This window comes from Panthera onca, chromosome E2, assembly GCF_046562875.1.
Source record: "Panthera onca isolate mPanOnc1 chromosome E2, mPanOnc1 haplotype 2, whole genome shotgun sequence".
In the NCBI taxonomy this organism is placed as follows: Eukaryota; Metazoa; Chordata; class Mammalia; order Carnivora; family Felidae; genus Panthera; species Panthera onca.
Window position 1 is genome coordinate 54,319,590 of NC_138353.1, and position 23,584 is coordinate 54,343,173.

At 49.2% G+C, this 23,584-nt stretch overlaps 2 protein-coding genes and 1 long non-coding RNA gene across 6 annotated transcripts in view; 1 reads left to right on the forward strand and 2 right to left on the reverse strand.

Annotated features, from left to right (window-relative positions):
• LOC132690102 (uncharacterized) overlaps nucleotides 1-23,584 on the forward strand; it is an 80,127-nt gene that overhangs the window by 31,822 nt on the left and 24,721 nt on the right. The gene's annotated exons all lie outside the window — the stretch shown is intronic.
• LOC144614670 (polycystin-1-like protein 2) lies at nucleotides 3,780-19,067 on the reverse strand. Its single transcript, XM_078439225.2, has 8 exons — nucleotides 18,854-19,067; nucleotides 15,259-15,469; nucleotides 13,702-13,906; nucleotides 12,389-12,485; nucleotides 9,347-9,484; nucleotides 7,664-7,849; nucleotides 6,425-6,752; nucleotides 3,780-4,792 (listed from the first exon to the last, which is right to left on the reverse strand). The coding sequence occupies exons 1-8, from the start codon at nucleotides 19,065-19,067 to the stop codon at nucleotides 4,639-4,641; spliced, it is 1,533 nt and encodes a 510-aa protein (XP_078295351.2). The 3' UTR covers nucleotides 3,780-4,638.
• LOC132690101 (polycystin-1-like protein 2) overlaps nucleotides 19,603-23,584 on the reverse strand; it is a 37,685-nt gene continuing 33,703 nt past the window's right edge. For both annotated transcript variants that reach the window (XM_060650073.3, XM_078439012.2), the window contains 2 exons: nucleotides 20,678-20,877; nucleotides 19,603-20,025 (listed from right to left, as the gene is read on the reverse strand). In XM_060650073.3, coding sequence (XP_060506056.3) covers nucleotides 19,709-20,025; nucleotides 20,678-20,877 — 517 coding nt within the window. In that variant the 3' untranslated portion in view covers nucleotides 19,603-19,708. The remainder of the gene's footprint in view (nucleotides 20,026-20,677; nucleotides 20,878-23,584) is intronic.

The following is a 23,584-nucleotide window of genomic DNA, read 5'->3' on the forward strand; positions in this document are numbered from 1 at the left end:
AAGATTCCACTTGCTATGGAAATAGCGCCACCTCTGTTTCCTCATGAGCTTGCCCTGAGAAAGGAGCTGGAGGTTGTACCAAATGCTGTGGCCAGAATTGTGGCTCCCCACCCCTTCCACCAAAGCTCTCCCAGCCATCCAAGATGACCCTCCAGCAGGGGTCTACTGTATCCTGGAGAGGCTCCTTAAAGCCCTGGCCCCACGTGCCTAGAGTGCCTGGGGCCTCTCCCCAGCACTGTGCACAGACCCCATCTGCCCCATCACCAACTCAGGCTGCGGGATTTGGAAGGCACAGAAGAGTAAATACAGCAAAAATAAGAAAAACATTTAATTCTCTCTGATGCAAAAAATTGGGGAAGGAGAAAGACCCTCCCACCCTTTCACAGGGTATTTACTTCAGAAAACTTGTAATTGTGAATTCTTTCTCTGCCCCTTTGAGGTGCATGTCTATCTTTTTAAAAGTTCAGCTAGCCTCAAGAATGTTTTTCTAAAGGACCTGGGAGCTTTCTGTCTGACATGTGATCATGAAGGAAGGTAGCGCCTTCACTCCCAGTTTCCCTGGGAGGGTAGGAGCCAAATGGCAGGCACCTGGCTTCAAATTACAAAATTACCTCCTGTTGTGAATATATATGTTTATTTTTACTTTTTTTTTTAAATGTTTATTCATTTTTGAGAGAGTGTCAGCGGGGGAGGGCAGAGAGAAGGGGACAGAGGCTCTGAAGCCAGCTCTGTGCTGACAGCAGAGAGCTCGATATGGGGCTCCAACTCATGAACTGTGAGATCATGACCTGAGCCGAAGTCAGACACTCAGCGAACTGAGCCACCCGGGTGCCCCTATTTTTCTTTTGATAAAGATAGTTAGCAAACACAAGTGGCCACCCCAATTACCAGGTGAATTTAGAGTGGACTAGTGGGATAGATATGCCATAAATCCTCTTGAGGATTAATTAGTGTTTATCTTAAGAAGGAGTATGTAATGGGTCCTGTCTGCCCAGCAATATGCAAGGGTGAGATTCCTTTCTGTTTTTGGAATCTCTTAGTGGATTGCCTGGGATGTTCCTAACTTCTAGTTGAATGCTTATTCAATAAGAAAAGTTGTTTTCTTCGAGGGAAGTGGAGAGTTATTGTTTAATAGGTACAGTTTCAGTTTTGCAGGAGGAAAAAAGTTATGGAAGGATGGATGGATGGATGGTAGTGATGGTTTTTGCACAACAACGTGAATGTCCTTAATGCCACTGAGTTGTACATTTAAAAGTGGTTAAAGCGGCAAACTTTGTTATATATTATATATACATGTCTTTATGTATATATAATAAGTAAAATACAAAATATACACAATTAAAATAACATATAATATAACATAGAACATACACAATGGTATACATAATCTACCACAATTAGAGATAAATGAATAGATTAGAAATAACAAATAATATAATAAAAATAAATAAATTAGAAATAATTTTGTTGGTTTTTTTTTTTTTTTTCTTGACCTTTGTGCCTTTGTGGAGAGGTTTTCTAGATTGGCCAGAGACTTTGATTTTAATTCTGTTTCCTCATCAGGTGTTGCAAGTCAAAAGGAATTGTGCTGTGCAAGTTCTAGGCCTCCCCCACTGTCCCCCCCCCCCCAACCCCCACTAAAGAGAATCTTCTATTGTTTTTTCTATTTCCCTCCTCCTACTCACTCTTATGGAGGAAGGACTCCTGTTTGGCTAAGTACACCTCCATCATAAAGGGACGGAGAGAGATTTTAAAAATTGCTTAAGCAGGATTTTGAGAAAGATTTAAGGGTTTTGGAAAGAAGCGTTCTGAAGCAACTTCAGGCAGAGGGTGAGGGCAGCCTGGAGGTGGGTAGGCAGATGCGCCTCCTTTGATGTTCTAGAAAAATGCAAAGACTTAGGTTGTTCTTTGGTAACTGTTCCCTGTTTGGTTTGAACTGGCGATGTTCAGAGACCCTGTGGGATCCAGGTTTATGAGCCTCATGGTGAGGCAGAGTGTCAAGTTCAGGGGTTAGACTCTATGGGTTCAGTTTTGGCCTTGGATAAATTACTTAATGTCTCTGGACTTCAGCTTCCTACTCTGTGAAATGGAGGCAATAGAACCTTTCTATTGGTATTAAAGGAGAAAATCCATGCAGCATTCTTAGCGCAATGCGAATCACGTGGTAGGCGCTCAAGGTATCATCCTTATTTTCAAGTGTTTGTCGTGGCTGTTGAGCAGGGGTTGGGGATGTCCTTTTAAGAGACCTGATTTGCATTTTTGGTGGGGGAAGGGGCAGGCCATATCCCAAGCTTCAAATGAGCTCCCCGCCTCCTCAAATCCCCATCATTATCAATGTCTGTACCTTCATTTTGTGACATGGTTGTAAAAGTGGCAAAGGGGATTTTTCCTAATTCCCAGAGACCACAGGTGAACCAGACCACATGGAGCATAGTCACCTGTCTCTGTCTCCCACCTATGACATTTTTGGAAGGTCTCAGTTCCTCTCCCTTACGCATCCGGGAAGGACCAGCCTCTGGATCTTAGTTCCTGAGAGGTGCTGAAAGTTGGTCCTTGAGCTGGGTGGGTCCTCATGACTACAGAAGGACCGGAAAGTTGCCATGGCAAACAGGCAGACAGAACCTTTCCCTCTCCCTTCCGCTGGCCTCATTCCAGGGAAGGTGTGTGAGACGGGACAGGCGCACTGCCACCTCCAGCCCAGGGAGCCCTAGTCTACCCCTCACCTGCACAATCATGTAGTAGAGAAGGAACAGGAGGTAGATGACCTCTGCTGCTACCACGAAGGGGTGCCAGCTGTCAGTGAAGGGGTACAGGCGCAGGCTTTGCAGGTTCGCATGTGCAAAGAAGGTTCCTGGGAAGCAAAACACGTTCTGCTCATTCCTGGTCACCTGCCTGCTCAGAGCCACCGCTTCTGACCGGAAGTCATCTGTGCCATGATGCAATCTCAGGCCCTTCTTAGGACTGGCCAGGGCAGAAGAGAAGATAAAGGTCCTTCAGACCCAAAAACCCAAGGAACTGGACAGGGACACACGGGGGATGCCAACGACAATGCACTTGTCAGAAAGGATGCCGGGAGCTGCACGGGGAGAGCCGTCCCCTACCCTCTGCATCTGGTAGCCTCCATTTGTGCCCTCAGTCACCTCCAGCCAGAGCACAACTGCCCACTTAACATTAATCTGCTCCAGGCTGGCTCCCTTTTTTTTTTTTTTTTTTTTTTTTAACTTTTTAAGTTTATTTATTTTGAGAGAGACAGTGCGAGTGAGGGAGGGGCAGAGAGAGAGGGAGACCAAGAATCCCAAGCAAGCTGTGTGCTGTCAGCACAGAGCCTGACACGGGGCTCGAACCCACAAAACCGTGAGATGATGGCCTGAGCCGAAACCAAGAGCCAGATACTTAACCGACTGAGCCACCCAGGTGCCCCAAGGCTGGCTCACTTAAAGCCAGTTCACCTAAAAAGAGTTCACTAAAGACCGATTCATCTATTGACCAATATGCCTAAAATTCAACCTTCTTTTGAATCAACTTTCATCCATTTGTGTATCTTTTCTTTTTGGCAGATATTGTAATGATATTTTAGTTATCTTTTAAGAAAAAAACCAATCTGACTAATAAGGCTACTGCCTCTGAAGACAAAGCCAACCCCAAGAATGGCAGAATGGAGAGACACAAACAACCTGAGTCCTTGCCGACATCGGTGGACTGCTTGAACCAACCAGACCTGACAACCACCCCTCACTTTTCATCTTTTAGAAACATATAATTTAATCAGGTGTGTTTGGGAACAAACTGTTTAATTGGTCCTAAGAGTTGCAAAGGTGGCAAAAAGAAATAGAATATAAGTATACAAATAACCATCCCCCCCATAAGGATTTGATAGAAGTGCTTGACGATGTTGACAGTGGCCAGTGATCATAGAAGTTGAAGGCCTTTTGCTTTTCACTTTACACAGTTGTGAAATTTAAAGAACTATAGACATGTATTAGTTTTATTAAAAATGTAATTTGATACTAAAAATCATTTAATTTTTAAAGGAGAGGTGGTTGAATTTTAGGAAAATTGATTTATTAGCTGAAGAGGCTTTAGGGCCGCATTTTCAGTAGATTTTGAAAGCGTTAAGAGGGAGGAGGGCAGGTAATGGGGAAAAAGATCAGAGCACAGTACATCTAGTTCAGGGAAATGTTTTTGAAGCTCTTGTGTCTTACGTGTATTTGTGTGTGTGTGTTGGAATATGATGTAAAATGTACTTTATGCTGTAGGTTGAGGTACAGAGTAGTAAAGTATTATTTTAGATGAAGTTATCTGTTCCCAGGTTGCACCCTCCCCAGCTCTTCCCTGCCAGCCCCTCAACCTGCCTCCCCCAGATTGGGAAGCTCAAGAATATGAGATGCTTTCAAACCCCAACTGCGTTCCCTTAGAGTGTCTTGGGAGACAGGCCAGAGAGAAGTGAGGGCAACTAGGAATAAGGCTGGTGCAGCCCTGGAGCCTGGCCTTTGGGTGCCCGGGGAGAACTAAGACCCGCCCCGAATCTCCCAAACAACCATTTGCCCTGGAGCTCTGGCCCTGGGGCACCGAGGCCCAGCCTGGTCAGGAGCCCTGGCCCAGAGGGAGGGGCGTCTGTCTTCCAGAACGCAAGTGGGGTCACAGGCGAGGCTGCCCACCCAGGGCGCCGGTCTCCAGGGTCAGAGTGATGATGCAGAACAGATTGACGTTGGCGTTGTAGACCGTGAACTCCACAAAAACGGCTCTGGTCAGGCTGTCCAGCCAGGTGTTGTCAAACAGGTACTGGAGAATTCTGTAGGAAGAGGAGCATTTAGAGACCTCTCCATCTGCAGTGGCTCCCTACCCGCTGTGCCCCGGGAGAAAGCCAGGGCTTCCTGTGGAAAATTTTCCCTCTGACTCAGCTCCGTGCCCTGGGCCACAGGGCCTTGGGACTGCTCCTGGGAGTGATCACAGTTTCCCACCCATGGTGCAGTGTCTTGGCACCCATGGTCTCCTGGCTGTCAGAGCAGAGGTGCTCCAAGTGTGGTCCCCGTACTGCATCCGCCTCATGTGGAAACTTGTTAGAAATGCAGATTGCCAGGCCCCACCCCAGATCTCCCAAAACAGAAACTCCGGGGGCAGAGCCTGGGGATTTGTGCTTTGATGAGCCCTTCCTGGGATTGTGATGCTTTTTTTTTTTTTTTAATTTTTATCGTGATTCTTTTTAAAGTTCGAGGATCACCGAGTAAGAGGAAGTGCGTAGAAAATCAGGGGCTTAGGTAGTCAGCCGCCGCTGTTGAAATCTCTCTTGGGCTGGCAGTTCACATAAGACCAGTTTCTGGAGGTCTGCCCACTGCTGCTGCGGAAAGAGCGTGTATTACATGGACCTGGGTTCAAACCCTGACTGCCTTGCAGGGAAACTAATAACCTCTCCATGACTCAGTTTCCTCCTCTACAATGGTGTTGACACCAGCTTGTCAGGAACATTGTGAAGAGAAAGTGTGTGTGTGTGTGTGTGTGTGTGTGTGTGTGTGACAGCAATAATGATGGACTATTTTTAAATATTTTAAAACATGCCCTGTCTCCAGTGGGTCTGTATCCTGCTTGGTGTGCAGAAGAAAGAGTATCAGTTGTTCCAAGTGGCAGGAAAACACCTTTTGTGCCAAAAGAAACTATCCCTGACCTGTCCTTAATCCCAGGGGTCCCCTGCCAGTTGTTCCCCTTGGGGATTTGTTACCAGTGTTCCTCGGTTTTGTAAGAATACAGGGAGGAGACCGAGGTTCACGTGGATTCACTAACTTGCCTGGGTCTGCAAAGTTAACAGGAAACTGTGCCAGGGTTTAACACCTCTGACGCTCGAACTCTCGAGCGTGCCGGGAGAGGTGGTCTGCATGTGCCCTGCGTGTCCTTGCACCACCATGTTGGGTGTTCCAGGAATGCAGGGTCCTCTCTGGGCTTTACCCAAGCCATTTCTCGAGGCTGTGTTTATAGTGAGCAACCTCAGGAGACGAAGGTGAGATGGCATCCTTCGGACAAAGAGCAGGCTTGCTTCTGCTACCGTAAAAACAGTGAATTCTCCAAACTCTGTGTTATTCTCTGGTCCTGTAATTCACTGTGCATAGCAGAATTCTGGGTAAGGTGAAGAGCCTTAATCGCTTCCCATCTGCCTGGTGGTAGACAGCTTTGTGTGGTTGGTGGAATTTCCCATCCCTACACTGGCCGAAGCCACGGGACTCAGCCCACGAGCCTGAGGGTGCTGGAGAGGGACCTCCCCTCCACCTGGGAGACTCCAGTGTCCAGGGGCCTGGAAATCCCATCTGCATACTTCAGAGACCCCCCAGTCTCTCCCCATAGCAGCGTGAATGGACTTGGCTACACCCCCCAATCAGACCTGGACTCTAGCACCTGGTTTTCCTTGGCCACATGTGAATCAAGTGAGTCTTACCTCAATGTGCTTCTGCGATCGGTCCCCAGGGGGGCCACGTAACCGCCTCCCCGGTACATGGTTAGTTTGCCCCAGAAGGGATACCCTCGGCGCTGGCTCTGGCTCTCGTACTGCCAAGCCCGGGAGAGGCCGCTGCTGTTGTTGAGGACGGAGGCATTCCAGCCTTCCCCATAGTCTGACAGGTCTTCAACATCCAGGGAGTAGGGTGCGCGGCACCCATGACGAGAAGCCTGCAGCTGTGGGGCACGAGAGCAAGAGCTTTCCCGGACCCTCACTTGGCGAATCTGGGCACTGCCAACCAGCCTGGAGTTGCCATCAGTGACAAAGCCTGGAGATGAAAATCCAGTAGGTCAGTGTGGTCATCAAAATCATTTTCGCGCATTCCAAGTTCCCCGGCCTGGACGCTAACGTGAACTTCAGTGTAGCCGTGGTGAAATAGTCAAGAGTAGTTCATGGCCAACCATAGGACACATTCACCACCATCTCCCTACTTGGGCGTCATCCAGTTCCCACATAACTTCTCTTGAGGAATGGTACAGCCTCCATCCAGTCATCACCTTGGAGACCCTTTGTGCCCTTTCCCTCAATGCGCACATCCCAGTCGTCAACAAGGCCCGTCAACTCTCCCTCTTCAGTGTTGTCTGCAGCCATGCCCCTCTCTCCGTCACCCTAGCCCCTCACTCCTGCATCAGCCCCATCATTTCTCCCTAGCATCCTAACGACTCTCCGCTTCAACTTCCACATGATTCCAGAATGATCCTTCTTAAACACAGAGTTGGTTGTTATTCTCTCATGGAGAAACTGTCAGTGGCTTCCTATTTGCTTAGGCATAAACTGTGGACTTCTGAGGCCCTTCACGATCTTGCCCCTGTTTCTGTCTCCTGCTTTGCTTCTCACTGGTCCTCAACTCCTAGCCTACACCCAGTGCTTTATAATTCCAGGAATGTGCTGTGGCGTTTCAGGCTTGCCTTTTCTCATGTTACCCCTTCTGCCTGGGTTCTGCCTCCATGTAGCCAATTCGTGCTTGGTTGTCTCTCGTTCGGGAAGTCCTCCACTCTGCACCCAGGGAGCTTTAGGGCTCCTGTCTTGTGCACACACAGCCCTCTGAGGGTCACTCCTTCAAAGCATATCGTCCCGTGGTTATCGGTTGTCTGTAATGCTGATGGTGACAGTGACCCATGCCTGTTCTCAGGAATATGCACAAGGGGCTAACACACGTCCTGGGAGAGGGGAGAGTACCTGGGTAGTGACTGTACAGGTTGCTCACGAGGGTGGTGTTGGCCCATGTGAAGAACTCCCGGAAGCCCAGCACGGCCGAAAAGCCTTGGGTGAAGCTGTGCTCGAGGTGTCTGTTGAAGTGGTAGGTGCTAGGGTCCCTCTGCCCATAGGCGACCAACAGCAGCATCCACAGGAAACCCAGATATGCTGGGAAGGGAGGCATAGCCCTGGTCACACAGGGGCCCCAGCCCCAAGCCCAAGGCAGGAAATAGAATGGTGCATAGCAAGGCCTTGTAGACCAGCTACTTGCCAGCCCCCCCCCACCCCCCAGTGACAGTGGAACCAATCCTTAGACAGCAGAAAGGAGTAAAGTCCACAGAGCAGAAGCCTCCTGCCTGGGTTCCAATCCTGGCTGTGCCACTTCCTATCCATGTGACTTTCACAAGTGACTTACCCCTCTGCCTTACTCTCCTTGTCTGTGAAATGGGGACAATTCTATTCACAGGGTTGTGATGAGGGAGTCAATAAATCAATATTTATAAACCACTTAAAAATAGTGCCTGCACAGAATTCATGCTCCATAAATGTTTCTTAAAAAGAGTCTTTTAAAAATGGGCCTCTGCCATGTTGCAATGCTGAGGACAGAGCAATGAAAATGACCATTGTGTTCCCTGCCCTCAGGGAGGTTACCTGTAGACAGGTGAGTGTGATGTAAGGGCCCTTTAGGTACAAAGGTTTTGTTTAGGATGCCACATACCAAAATCTTAGGGGGATGCAGAGCCTTACTGATCCAGAATCTCTGGGTCCAGAGCCTAGGAATATACATTCCAGCAGCCCCTGCCTGGGATGAATTGGAACTCCGCCCGTACCCCTGTGCTCTCTTTATTCCGTACATGCTGCTACTTCTATGCAAGCTTCCCTGCTCTCCATTTGTCTGGCCGTAATGTGCTCAGCCAGTGGGAAGGCAGGCTGGGAGTGCTGCAGGGTCAGTGTCCTCCCTGGAAGCAGCCCTCACCAGTGACCTGCGAGTGACAACTTGGGGGCGTGTACTACATACTCCCACAGAGGTCCCAAGCAGGACTGGGCTCCAATTCCCACATGGAACCCACTCATCACCACATCTTCTGTTGCCCACCTTCTCTCTTCTGTACTTTCCTTTTCTCTGCCAGTGGTTCCCAGGATCACCTCCCCAACCAACTGCTTGTACCCAAATCTGCTTATGGGAGAACCCAGACTAAGATATACAGAAGCTCCTGGTCAACAGGAGCTTGGGGAGCTTTTCTGAAGACACCCAATCTTTGGGCTGAGAATAAAAGAATAAGGAATTAGCCAGAAGGAAAGGTAGGGAGGAGGGGAGGCACATTCCAGGCAGGTTAGATTAGCCTGTGCCAAGGCCTGGGGTCCGCAGAGGGCAAGGAGTCCCAGGAGCTGTAGAACACGGTGTGACAGAGCTCAGGGCACACGGGCCAAGAGAGGTGACCCAGGGTGGGCAGAGCCACAGTAGGGAGCTCAGATTTTACCCTAAGATTCATGTGAGGCCACCAAAGGATTTTCAGCATGGGGGAGAAGCTGGGGCGAGTTGATATTTAGGAAAACAGGCCCAGAGGCAGTGTGGGTCTGTCAAAGATTGCACCGTTGGCTGTTCAAGTCTTTGCTGACAACCAGCGAGTGGGGAGACTGCCTGTGGGTGACCTTGCTGCCTACCCAAGATTTCTCTGATGAAGGCATATGCCTTCTGTTCCTTGAGGTGTGTAGTTTTCATCTTCTCGATGTCAGTGGCCAAAGGTGGCTGGTAGATGTCCTTTCTGCTGCACCTTCGTGCTCGGAACAAGGCAGAGGGGTCTGTGAAAGCAAGGACATAAGGACTGTCCCCCAGGGGGTGGTGGAGCTGCCCTCTGCTTTTGCAGCCAGGAGCCATTTCCCAACACTGCCCTCCACACCTCCGCCCCTCCATCCCCACACCCAGAATTCTGCCCCTTCTCCTTCCACAGAGAATTCTCCTTGTACTGAAAGCACAATGCTCCCCCCCCCACCCCCGCCGTGCTCTTGGACTCTGAGATAGATCCCAGTGCTCTGAAATTTTGATGGATGGAAGAAGGAGGGTAACTAATATTTCCAAGTCCTGTCATGTCTAATTCTAAGTATCTTCTTTTTCCAAGCCACTTTACTAAGCTATAATTTTCGTAAATATTCCCATTGGAAGTCTACAATTCAGTGATTTTAGTAGATTTATAGAGTTGTGCAACCATCACCACAACCTCATTGTACAACATTTTCATCAGCCCAGAAGGTTCCCTCATATCCCCATGAAGTCAGTCCCCACTCCCACCCTCAGCCCCATTAATTTGCTTTCTGTCTCTATAGATTTTGTTCCTGGATATTTCATATAAATGGAATCATGCAGCGCATTGTTTCTGGTGTCTGGTTTCTTTCACTTAGCATAATGGATTAGAGTCCATCCATGTTGTTGTGTAATTAGTATTTCGTTCCTTTTTTTGGTATGGATATACTCCTGTACGTTTTTATCCACTCATGTCTGGATTGTTCCTAGTTTTGCCTATTATGAATAATGCTGCTATGAACGTTCGTGTACAGGTGTTGGTATGGACATAGATTTTCATTTCTCTTGGGTAGATTCCTAGGAGTGGCCATTTGGCTGTTTCAAATGAACCTGCTGTGGACATGTAGCTACAAGTTCCTGCATGAAAATAAGTCTTCATGTCTCTGGGATAAATGCCCAAGAATGTAATCGCTGGGGCATATGGTAAGACCGTTTTTAGATTTGAAAGGAACTGCCAAACTCTTTTCCAGAGTGACTGTACCATTTTACATTCCCAGAAGCACTGTGTGAATGGTCCAGTTTCTCTGCATCCTTGTCAGCATTTGCTATTATCACCATTTTTCATTTTTCATCCTGATAGGGGTGTATTGTCCCCACTGTCTTTTGAATCTGTGCCTTTCTTTCCACCCCCACTACCAGTACCTATAATCTCTTGTCTGGACCTTTCCAGTAGTCTTTTGTTCATTTGACCCAACACTTCTGGTCTCCTAAAAGCAGTTATAGTAATGTTTCTCAAACCATAAGATAGATCATGCCTCTCGTATTTAGCCCTCCAAAACCCCAGCATTGACCCAGGTGCTACAAGGCCCTGCTCCCCACCCACCTCTCTGCCCTCATTTTGTTTTTTCCTCCCTCCCTTCTTCCTTCCTTTCTTAGAGAGAGTGCACACAAGAGAGTGTGCGGGGCAGAGGAAGAAAGAGAATCTCAAGCAGGCTCCATGCTTGGCACAGAGCCAATTAGAGGCTCGATCTCACAACTGTGAGATCATAACCTGAGCCAAGGTCGTGGGCTTAACCGACTGAACCACCCAGGTGTCCCTGCCCTCATTTTGAACCATTCTGCCCCTAATTCCCTATGCTTTGGCTACACTGTCAGTAGTCCTACAAAATGACAAGCCCTGTCCCACCTCAGGGCCTTTGCACGTGCCCAATGTGCAGTCCCTCCCTGCACCAGGCTCCAGGAACCAATGGAGGCACCACCTCAGCAGAGAGGCCTGTACTCTCCAGTTCTCTCCGTAAGTTCTCACATTGCACACTTGCATGTCTGCTTGTGTTGTTTACTTGTTTAATGCGTCTCCCCCAGTGGGCTGTGCTTTCCAAGGGCAAGCTGCTCCATCCAGTGCTGTGTTGCTTGGGGTGGGAGCAGGGATTGGCTTCAAATTGTCAAGAGGAAACCTTTTCAGGGTCATGAAGCTGCTCCAAATCTGAATTGAGATGATGGTTGCACAGCTCTATACATTTACTAAAATCAGTGAATTACACACTTACAGTGAGTGGATTTTATGTAAATCATGTTCCTGAGCCATCGAACTGCGTGGCACACAGCAAGTACTCCCTGAGTAGCTGCCAAAGGAATGACTAAATGAATATTTAATTGTTCTGGAAGCTGGTGTCTCCTTGGGCAAAAATTACTCTTTTATCTTGGGGAGAAGATTTTAATGGACCTTTTGGATCTGCAGACCCTACCCCAGAGTGGAAGGATACTCTAGGAGGTAACCCCGCTGTATAATGTCTGTACAAGAATGTAGGTATGTCTTTGGTTGATTTGTTTCTGTTTTCTTTTCCCTGAAAGTCAGAGTCTCTGCGTGGGACTATTTATTAGAGTGTTGATTCTGTTCTGTTTGCTTGTTTTGTGTGATGGTCTTGTTGTAGGCATTCTCTGGAGTGTGGGTTGAGAAGTGAGATATCAGGTTGCAGGGAAAGGTGGTGCTCCGTGGCCCTCCTCCAACAAGGGTCAGCATGGCTCTGTTCCAATAAAACTTTGTTTACCAAAACAAGTAGTGGGTTCCATTTGTGCCCTGGGCTGTAGCTTGCAGACCCTTGTCCTGGAACTCTTTGCAGCCCAGCTGCAAGCATGTTCTGTTTTCTAAAGGCCAGGGGCCTGGGCCTTGGGGGAGAAAGCTGCTTTCTTGGGATTACACAGAGAATGATGGCCATGCAGAGCACGGCCCCCAAGGGGCCTCTTTTGGCCAAGGGGTCCTGCTTGGGGGCAAGAGAGAGGGCTGGGGTAGAGAAGAAACAAGGTTGCCCTGGAGACAGGGAAGGAGTCATTTGTTTTTGGATGGGTCAGGGGTACTTCCCCAATCAGGGGTGAAGGAATGTTGGAGCAAGAAGGTCAGCGGCTGGGCCCTGTAGGGCTCAGCCTCATCAGTTTCCAGGTCCCTGCCTCTACCTGTGCACGATTACCTGGGCCAGACGGATGTCCTGGGAGGGAGGCCACGGGCTCGTCCTCATCCTCCACTTTCTTTAAAACCAACGCGAAGAAGGCAGCAAAGCCCAGCACCTGGGAAACACCCATTGTGAATCCCAGGCCCGAGCTGGCACCTATCAACTCCTGATCTGGGAGGAGTGAGGATCGGGGTCAAATCTGTAGAAACCTTGCTCTGGGGAAGTCAAGTGGGAACCAGCCCATCCTGTGCCAGGAGGGGGCGCGGCTGTGAGGCGAGAGGATCGGGGCGGGGCGGAGGGGGGTGGCAGCACCTGGCCACCAAGCAGGCACAGATAGTGGATCTTGGGCTTTCCGTACTTTTCAGACCAAAGCCTTTCCGCCTGCGCCCTCCTGCTGCCAGAGCTCTCTCTTATCTCTCCTACTACCTCAAGTACTGAGTTACATCTTCCTCCTCCCTCCGTCCCTCCTTCCTTCCTCCTGCACTGATTCACGGGCACATGCAGGGAAGGGGCAGAGAGAGGGAGAGAGAAAGAGAATGTCAGCACAGAGCCCCACTCGGGGCACGAACCCACGAACCGTGAGATACTGACCTGAGCCAAAATCAGGAGTCAGACACTTAATGGACTAGGCCACCCCAGGGGACCCTATATCTTCTGATAAAGGCTATTTGGGGCAGAACTGGGGACTAACTGGCAAAATGGGGATGAGGGATTTGGCACATCTTGTAAGTATAAAGAATCACTGTAAATGTCCCCTCCTTTTGCAGGTGCCCCACCTCCCCTGACACACACAGCATTCCTCCTCCCTGACTCTGTCCAGCAGGCCGGGGCTCAGTATTTCTCCAACTCTGGTAGTAACTTTACATTTCAGAAATAGGAGTGCATCTTCCAATTGATGCACACATTTAATGACTTGGTATTTTTCTTTTCTCAAGGTAAAGTTCTTGTAAATTGCTAGCCTGTCTCACAGTTAAAAGGATCTTAGAACTGAGGAAATACGGTTTTACTCATATTTTACACGTGTGCCCTAGGGCAGGATTTTGTGACCTTACCTTCCTAACCTTGGGTTCTCATACAACGGAGGCAAGGACCCTCCTGAGGGTGACTGTGACGGGGACGTACCACATCTTGGTAAGCCTCTAGGCCTGGCCTAGAGTCTCAGTCCCAGAGCCTCTGTCCCCAAACTCGGATTGTCTCGGCAGTTAATGTCATCATTGCCAACCAGGTGCTGTGTAAGCTTGTAATGAATAGATAAAGGGATGGTAGAAGCCTAAGGACAGGTCAGCTGGCAGGAGGGAAAGTGTGGGCACAGGGGACCAGGACAGCCTGACCTTCAGAGGCTGGGTGACAAACACACTCTCCACGAAGGAGACGGCCACGGAGAGGAGCCATTTGAGGGAGCTGGCCCGCCCGTAGTGCAGGCCGTAGAGCATGGTGAAGAAGGCCGCCACGCCGCTGGTGGCCGCCACCAGGAGCCAGCCCCCCAGGACACACCACCAGGGCAGGCCGCGAGGAGGCTTGCTCGCCATCGGGGAGCTGAAAAGGAGCAGGGTATGATCAGGGTGGCGCACCTACCGGGCTCAGGTTCACATGCCACCTCACCCACCAGCTGCATGACTGTGGCTGAGCTCCTTGACCTCTCAGACCTCAGTTTTCTCCTCTGTATCTCGTACCCGCCTCAAAGGGCTTCATTCTACATTCCATCCGGTTTACATACTTTTATTCTACTGAGGTCACGTTTATTCGGTGCTTTACACAGATTTGCTCCCATTACTCATGGGAAGCCTAGATGGCTGGTACTATATAATTTTTTAAACTTTTCTTTAATGTTTATTTATCTTAGAGAGACAGGGGGACAGAGGATCCAAAGCAGGCTCCGTGCCTTCGTTGCAGAGCCTGACATGGGGCTCCATCCCATGAGCCGTGAGATCATGACCTAAGCTGAAGTCTGACGCTTAACCAACTGAGCCACCCAGGTGCCCCGCACGTTTTTTTATTATGAAAATTTCTCATCCTACAAAAATCAGTTAGCACTACAAACCCTGAACAATTAGTTTCAACAGCCAAGGGATGGCTGTTAGACTCATTTCATCTACCTTCTCTTTCTCTCTCTCTCTCTCTCTCCCTCCTCTCCTCTCTGTCTCTGTCTCTGTCTCTCTCTCTCTCTCTGGGATATTTAAAAATAAATTCCAGACCTAATATAAAAGCATCCCTAATTACTTCAGAATATTTCTCAAAAATGGTCATTTTCTTGCTGAATGACAGTAATAAATTTTCACACCTATCAAAATTACCAATTCCTTAATGTTGTCTAATAACCTGTCTATATTCACATTTCACTGATTATCTTTAAAAATGTATTTTAAAAATGTTTTATCTTTGAGAGAGAGTGTGTGCACACGTGAGCAGGACAGGGGCAGAGAGAAAGGGACAGAGAAAATCCCAAGCAGGATCTGCACTTCCAGCAAAGAGCACAATGGGAGGCTTGATCCCACGAACATGAGAGTTGGACGCTTAACTGACTGAGCCATCCAAGCACCCCTAAAAATGTATTTTAAGTTTGACTTAGGAGATAGGAATTATCATTCCCATTTTACAGATGAGAAAACCGAAGCGCAGAGAAGTTGAGGGACTTGTCCAAGGGTGCACAGTTAGGAAACAGCCCACGTGAATATGGCTATACACTGTGAGGTGCTCTACAAAGGGCTAAAAACTGCCTTTTGGCAAACTGCCCTGTTCAAGGCCTTCCTCCCTGAATTTGTGCAGGAATCCTGAATCCCTTCTGCCTGCAAAGATCTGGGTGAACATCCTTCCAAGGTTTCCTGGGCTGCCTTCTCTCTGCAGGCCCCTCCTCTGGTGCCCACTCAGCACCTGGGGGAATGGATTACCTGGTGCGTGCCTGGGGCGGGGTGCCCAGCCGGCCCCCGAGGCGGCCCTTCAGGGTCTGCAGCTGGCTGAGGGCCCGGGCGTGGCTCTGGCACTGGGAGAGGCCGTGGGGCCCCACCAGCTGAAGCTCTTGCTCCATATGCTCCAGCTGAAGGTAGAGACACCGCCTGTAGGCATTGTCCTTCCGAGGGTCACTTGGGCGTGGCACCTGTCCTGGAGGACAAGGGAGAGAAAGCGCCTCAGCTGGTGCCGAAGGACAGAGCGGACAGCCTGCCAAAATGACAGCAGTGTTAGTGACGGCTTTCTTGTATCTAGCGCTTGCTGTGTGCCATGCCGTGAGAGATCTGGGCTCAGAAAGATGGGGAGAGGTACCAGGCTCCCATGGCCAGTTAGCACGCGTAGGCTGCTCTTAACCTTTTAGCAAGGGCACTCTCAAAGCTTCCTTCCACATGGGCAGAAGAGAACAGAATAAATGCCCATCACTTGCCACAAGAGCCAACCTTGGGCTAATCTTGTTTTGTCTCTGCCCCGCCCTCCAACATCCCCCACTTTTTTCTTCTTCTGGAATACTTTAGAGCAAATCCTAGACATGGTGGTATCTCATCAGCAAATATTTTGATATATACAAGATTTGCCTCCTGCCAAGATTTGCCTGGTGTCGGTCTTAGCCTTTTGTTTTCAACTTTGTTTTTTTTCTTAATCATGAAAAGGGTCCAGCCTACAAAAGCAGAGAGTGTGAGGACATGAGCCTGTACACACCCACGGCTCAGGATTACCAACTCGTGGCCACTCATGCTTCACCTGCACCCAGCCCGCCCTCTCTCCACGGGGATGATTTTGAAGCAAATTCCAAGGCCCAGGTCATGTCCCTAAATATCTCAGTATGCTTCTCCATGTGCTTCTAGGATGTGCTATAATGCTACAGTGTGCTTCTAAAAATAAAACCACGGTGTCATTGTCAGCCTTTGAAACGAGTGATGATAATCCCTTAATAGCACAAAATAGCCAGTCACTGGCCAAATTCCCTTGATCATCTCATGAATGTTTTCCTACAGTTGGCTTGTTCACATTTCGGCTTCCTAAAAAGTTAAACAAACAAAAAACCCATAAAGGTGTTTTTTGTTTTAAATGACTCATTGCAAGAAAGAAACAACGTTGACTTTTCCACTGTTGTCCATGTATTTAAGGGACGCATGGCCTCTTCCAGCGGAACCAGGTCTGGGTCTCTGACCCTGAGCTGGGAGGCGGGCACCCAGGGACACCTTCTCCTGGGACAGTAAAGAGCGCAGGTCCAGCGTTTGTCTTTGCAAAGGGTACGTGAAGCCAGATATGGGAGGTGACAGGAGAGAGCACCCTTGCCCCTCAGCTCCCCGGCAGTCACCAGTGAGAAGTGAGCGGGAAGGTAACCCGCCGTGTGAAGAAAGGTGCAGCAGGGCTCGGGCTAGATGCAGGGGAAGGTCTGGGGCAATGTCGACTCTGTCTCCTTGACTCAGGCCTCCTCCCTCACCCTCCTTCCTGGGTCTGCCTAGCCGAGGCCACAGCTACGGGTTCTGACATCAACAGCCTTCAGGTTGCAAGCCCTCAGGCAGTGTTTCTGGAAGATACCATCACTCCCTATCAATCATAACACCACTGAAGACCTGCTTTGTATCAGGCTGAACACGTGTCTTGTGACCTCATTCAGTCCTTGAAATGAGCCAAGAGGCTGGATGGATCAATCCTCCCGTTTCATAGGGGAGGAAGCCAAGTCGCAGGTTGAGCAACTTGCCCAAAGTTGCACAATTGCTGGTGCGGCTGTGAGAGCCCCAGGACCTGGCTGGCTCCAGAGTCCACGTTCTGAGGCCTCTGCTAGGAAGACCAAGCCCCAGACTCAAGGCCAGACGTCCAGTGCAGGCATCAGTGGAGCTCCTGCAGAGTCGGCCTTCATAGGCAGCCCAAGCCCAGCTCTCTGGAGCATGGGGGTCAAGGTGGGGCTGACCGTGGGGTCAGCGTGGGCCCGGCCATGAGGGCCGTAAGTGTTAACAGTGAGGAGTTGGGATCTTGTCTTGAGGGCACTGACTCTCCACACTCGAAGTGTGCTCAAAAGTTGCCTAAGTGACTGGTTAAAATGCAGATTCTGGCCTCAGCCAGAAGCTAATTCACTATATCAGTGGTGGGACCAAGAGTTTATGAATTCAAATTCCCCATTCTGTAGACTCCGTGTCTGTATTCTAAACAAGATTTACACAGTGATCGGCCTTGTGTGTTAAAAATGGCAGCATTCTTAGCCCACGCTATCCAGTATGATAGCCACTGGCCCCATCAATTAAATTAAAATTAATTAAAATTACCATTAAAAAATTCAGTTCCTTAGTCACACTAGCCACATTTCAAGTGCTCAGGAGCTAAATGGGGCCAGTGGCTGTCATACCGGATGGCACTGATACAGAACATTGCCAGCACTGTGAGAAGTTCTATTGGACAGCCTGTTCCGAACCTTGGCAACATCGATGTGGGTGGAAGATGAACAGAAAAGGGGCAAGTGGGGAGTCAGAGAGAGTAGTCCAAACCAGAATAATGTGCCATATATAGAACTCAATAAAAATGAAATGATGTTACTAAATTTTAGCTGAATACTGTTTCAAAAAGCTCTGAGTTTGAGACCTGCTGTTTTTCTGCCAGAGAATTAACCCAGTATTAAAAGGGTGTTAAAGACACACAAGTACCAAACGGAGATTTGCTCCCAGAAGGGTTGGAAGAGAATGGAGGAGTGACTTCTCACCCTGCCACTCCGTGTTCTTTACTGTCTTTCTACTGCCCTGTCCACCATCTTGTGCCCTGCCCCTTACATTTGGAAATGGGTCTGGTTTGACTTTGCACCCCCCAGCACTTCACAGAAAGGAAACTGAGGCGTGGAGAATTGAAGTAACCTGCCCCACATCCCACAGCCCGTTAATCGCAGAGCCAATACCCAGAGTTGTCAGGGTGGCCAATGCTCCCCTTAACACATAGGCCAATGCTCCCCTTTCTGCTTTGTGCATTCCATCATGACCTGCTGTGCTGACGTCATCCCATTCACATTCGTTGTGTGCTTTCTATGTGTTGCATGGGGCCAGGCATGAGGCAGATGGAGACAGGACAGGGACAGGCTCCCACCTCACAGAGCTCACGCTCCAGCAAGGTTGCTGTAGATTTTAAATAGCTCTTCACACAAGTCACAATGTGGCAGCAGGCACTGTCAGAGCGACGCAAGAGAAGCTTAGGGGCTAAAGGGTATGTGTCTGGAGGCCCCGTTGTGGCACTGGGGGTGGGGCTGCTCCCCTGAGGAAGGAGTGCTTAAACCAAGACTAAGGCCTGATTGGGAATTAGCTAAGAGAGGAGAAAACACATTCTAGATGAAAGACCAAGCACACATGAAGGCCTTTGGCGGGAAGGCAGCTTGGCGTTGTGAAGAAAGGGGTTGCCTGTGTACAGAGAGGGAGGTGACGGCAGGTGGTTGCAGGGGAGGTCGGTGAGAGACACTCCATAGGACTTCTCGACTCCCTAGTGATCCAGATGCAGCCCAAAGACCTGTCTCCACCCGGTCTCCTTTCCCAGATCAGAAACATCAGGACTTACCTTCCACTTGTACAGACCCAAGAGTGAGTGTTAAAGAGTCCTCTCTCTGCTTGGCTTCCTCCCAGGACTCCTGCCCTACCATGTTCTGCACACAGATGACATCTTCCACCAAGGCCAACAGTTGGTTGATGTCCATCAAGGTCACTGACTCCCAGCCAGAGGCAGGTGCTGGCACCTTCAGAGCTTTAAACAGGGAGCTGACGAGTCTCCACATATCCTGCAAGTGAGCCCAGGTTGGGTAAGGGGAACGTGAGCTATAGGTGATGGGGCAGGATAGTGGTCAAGAGAATTCACCCCAGGGCTTGGCGGTCTGGCTTTGAATCCCAGCTTTGCCCGCTGAGATGTGACGTTGGACCACCCTGAGCTTCCATTTTGTCACCTATAGAGTCCCTCTTCTAGGATTTGAACTGATACATTCCAGGCTGTATTTCTCAAAGTGTGGCATGTAGTAGGTGCTCAGTAAATGTTTATTGGTGCATGAATGCAGAAGAGTCACTTCCATGGGTTTCTATGATAAAGGTGTAATATTTCATACACACAGGGTTCCCAGAAATTGTAGGTGCATACATGTAGGTGTTTTTGTGTATGTATGTGTGCACGTGTGTGTACATATACATGTGTGCAAGTGTATGTATATGTTTGTTTATGTCTTTGTATATGTATATGCACACACGTGTACATGTCTGTAGGTGTGTGCGTGTATACATGTGCACCTGCGTGATGCCTATACATGTGTATACATGCACACGTGGTGTACATGTGTGTGCACGTGTGCACATGTAAACATACATGCACGTGTGTATGTGCACGTGCACACATGTGTGTGTAGTTGATGAATCTTGGTGACTGATGCTGTCAGACAACGTGGGGTCGCCAGGCCTCAGGCCTCAGTTCTCCCTCCGCCATTTCTGCCCAGGCTAGAACACCCCTCCACCGCCAAGGTTGAAGACATGCCTTGGTCACCACTTCAAGTGTCAGAAGGCCATCCTCCATGGACTGCAGTGAGGGGGCCAGGCTGGGGGAGCCCCTGTCCCATTTCCCAGCATTCTGCTCCTTGGTGATCCGAGGACGAGTGTTTCGAAAGATCTGAACGATCAGGAGGTTGATGGGGAACATGAGGAGAGAGCTCTCCAGTCCAATCATCACTTCCTGCCAAGTGAATTCAATCTTACCTAGGACAGAGGAGGGAAGGGGTCAGTGAGAGAGTCTCCACCACCACATCCAGAAGGGGGCTGTGCAGTAAGGACTCACATTGCCCACAGAGACGTCTGGCCCTAGAGTGGCTCCTGGGAGGTGACCTCTAAGCTCTTGGGTTGTTCTGCCCGGTAGGTACACCTTTGTTTACCTGGGGTCTTGGGCCACACTCTGTAGTCTATGTTAACAGTGATTAGTGGTGAGGGCCTTGGCCACACAGCATCACCTCAGCCTCTGGAGGGGCTGGAGGCCAAGGTCAGCCATGTGGAGGTCAGCTATGTCTGTGTGAGCAAGCCCCAATAAAAACTCTGGATACCAGGGCTCAGGGGAGTGTCCCTGGTTGGCAGTATTCCATGTGTGTTGTCACACATCATTGTCAGGAGGAGTGAGCATGGTCACAGATCACCTGTGGGGAGAAGACAACTGGAAGCTGTGTACCTGCTCTCCCCCTGCCCCAGCCCCACGCGCCTCTTTCCTTTCCTGATTTTGACCCGTATCCTTCCTCCGTAATGAGTGTAACAGTGTTTCTGATGTCTGTGAGTACTTGTTGAATTATTGAATTGGAGGGTGGTCGTGGGACCTCGGGAATGATGTGGCACTACCCCTGACCGTCATGACGGTGCGAGTTACCCAAGTCCATCTTTTGCTCAGCTGGGTCCTTGGGAACACCCCAGAACATGATGCTGGTCAGCATGGTGCAGAGGAGCATGGAGAAGCAGCAGGACACCCTCTGGACGCGGGTAAAGTTGCTCCGAGCTGAGCAGCCGAAGACAGAATACCAGATGTGTCCATCCTGGAAGCCTGTGGAGGTCTTCATGAGAAACAGGTGGCTGTGAAGAGGCAGGGAGAGAAGAACAGGGATTGGAGAAGGCTGGTCTCTTCGGAGCAGTCCTGGGATGCGAGGGAAGGGCTTGTTTCCAAGATTTCTCCTCTACTGTCTCTAGTGTGGGAGACATACGGCACCTTAGCATCATTCAGAGTTAATGGTGGGGGCTCTGCACAGAGTGAGTTGCAATCCTAGATGGCCCTGCTGCTCGTCGTGTGTCCTTAGGCAAGTTACTTTACTCTTTCCACATCAGTTTACTGGTCTGTAAAATGGGGATAATAACATAATCTGCCTAATGGGACTTTTGAAAGGTTTGTGATCATATTTGTCAAGCATTTGGTAAAGTAGCTGGCATATATGTGAGTGTTCATCAGTGTTAGCAAATTATTTTTGTTATAATTTTTTTAACGTTTATTTATTTTTGAGAGAGAGGGGCAGAGAGAGAGAGAGAGAGAGAGAGAGAGAGAGAGAGAGAGAGAGAATCAGAAGCAGGATCCAGGCTCTGAGCTGTCAGCACAGAGCCTGATGCCGGGCTCAAACCCACAAACCATGAGATCATGACCTGAGCTGAAGTCGGATGCTTATCCAACAGCCACCCAGGTGCCCCTAGCAATTATTTTTGTTATAATTTTCATACAGTAGTTAGCTATACTATTAGGTTAATTATAATTAGTGCATTGGAGGATACTGGTTAAAAATTCCAGGCTATAGGTTCAGGCTCAGTTTGAGAGAATAAAAATTGCAAGACAGGGTTTCTGGAAATGGCACCATATTCTCCTTAAGAATCTGTGTTATTTCCCTGTGAGCAGAATGTAATCTAATCAGGGGCCCTGCTTCTCCTGAGTGTGCAGAACTGATGCTCCCAGCTGGCGCCCATTCTGGTGGCCAGTGCCAGCACCCCTCAGAGTTGTACTTTGACTGTCATTCTGTAATTCGTGAGTGGACTGGACTCAGAGTAAAGGTGCATAAAGAGATAGGTCAGCTGCCAACAACAGTGATTTTCCACGTGGTTGTTCTTTCCATCGTTCTATTCATAACTCACCAAATATTTGGTGAGCCTCGTGCTGTGTGCCCCGTGCTCTGCTGGGCACCAGGATTCATGGGGAAGTGACACAGTCCTGCCTTCAGACACCCCTTTGTCTCATTTCCAGGCATCGCACGTTTGATGATCTGCTCCTGTGACCGAGCACTTACTCTGAGCGCTCGCCGTGCTAAGTTTGCTCCCCACATCATTTCACAGGACGCGCACGGGTCCCCGTGGGGTAGGCACACCAAACAACTCCTTTTTCAGATGTGGAAGCTGAGACCTGGAGAGGTGCAGTGACTCTTCCAAGGTCGTGCAGCAAGTCAGTAGCAGCATGTGGAACTGTGCAGTGTGCCCACATCTGTTACACTTCTCCTGGGGTCCAAGTCTCTCGGACTCAGACTTTTTCTCTTTGCAGGCTGGGCTGTTCGGAGTGGCAGCTAGGAGGGAAAGTCACCTTTCAGTAAATGCACTGGAAACAGACTTTGTTTTTGAACCTAACTCAGAAGCCATTTAAAGTAGAGGTCACGGGGCGCCTGGGTGGCTCAGTCAGTTAAGTGTCTGACTCTTGACTTCGGCTAAGGTCATGATCTCAGGGTTGTGGGATCGAGCCCTGCATCAGGCTCTGCACTGAACATAGAGCCCAGTTAAGATTCATTCCCCGTCCCCCACTCATGCACTCACTCATTCCCTCTCTCTCTCTCTCTGTCTCTCAAAAATAAAACAAAAATAAAGTAGAGGTGACAAATTCACATACCTAAAAGGACCTGGGTAGACACAAACAAATGAAGTAAATGAGTGAAGTGAGTTGGGAGTAAGATAATATGGAGTGGGGGCACCTGGGTGGCTCAGTCGGTTAAGCGTCCGACTTCAGCTCAGGTCACGATCTCGCGGTCCGTGAGTTTGAGCCCCACGTCGGGCTCTGGGCTGATGGCTCAGAGCCTGGAGCCTGCTTCCGATTCTGTGTCTCCCTCTCTCTCTGCCCCTCCCCCGTTCATGCTCTGTCTCTCTCTGTCTCAAAAATAAATAAACGTTAAAAAAAATTTTTTTTAAAAAGATAATAGGGAGTGGGTGGGGATTGTGGCAAAACAGAGTGTACATGGCCTGTATAAGAGGAAAGCTGGTCCCCAGCTCTAGCAGATTGGTGCCATGCAGGAACATACTTGCCGCATTTTCATACTTGCCGGGTTTTTGTGGAGTCTCTTGATTTTCTAATAATGGTTAGGAACAGACTGAGTGTCCATCAATAGGAGGATGGCTGAATTAGTTGTGGGACATCTGGTCTGTGGATTATCATGCAGCCAATAAGGAAGAGTTTGACTCAAACACACTGTCTTGGAAGGATGTTCATGGTGTACCATCAAAGAAAAAGGGTGACATAGTAGGAGTAGTTCCATTTTAAAAGATATGAAATAAATGGTCTGTGGTGTTGTATGTGTGCACATGAGTGTGTGTGTGTGTGTGTGTGTGTGTGTGTGTGTATGTGTGTGTACATTTGTATTTGCGTTGATGTGTTTGGGCAGATGTGGAAAGAAGGAAGTAAAGCTAAGGGAGACACGTGCTGAAACACCCGTGTGGAGTAAAACAGCATGAAGAAGGAGCGCCAGATGGCCAGACATGGAATTGCCTTTCAAAATCAGGCTGTTCAGTCACATAAAACATATTATTGTACGACACATATAAAGAA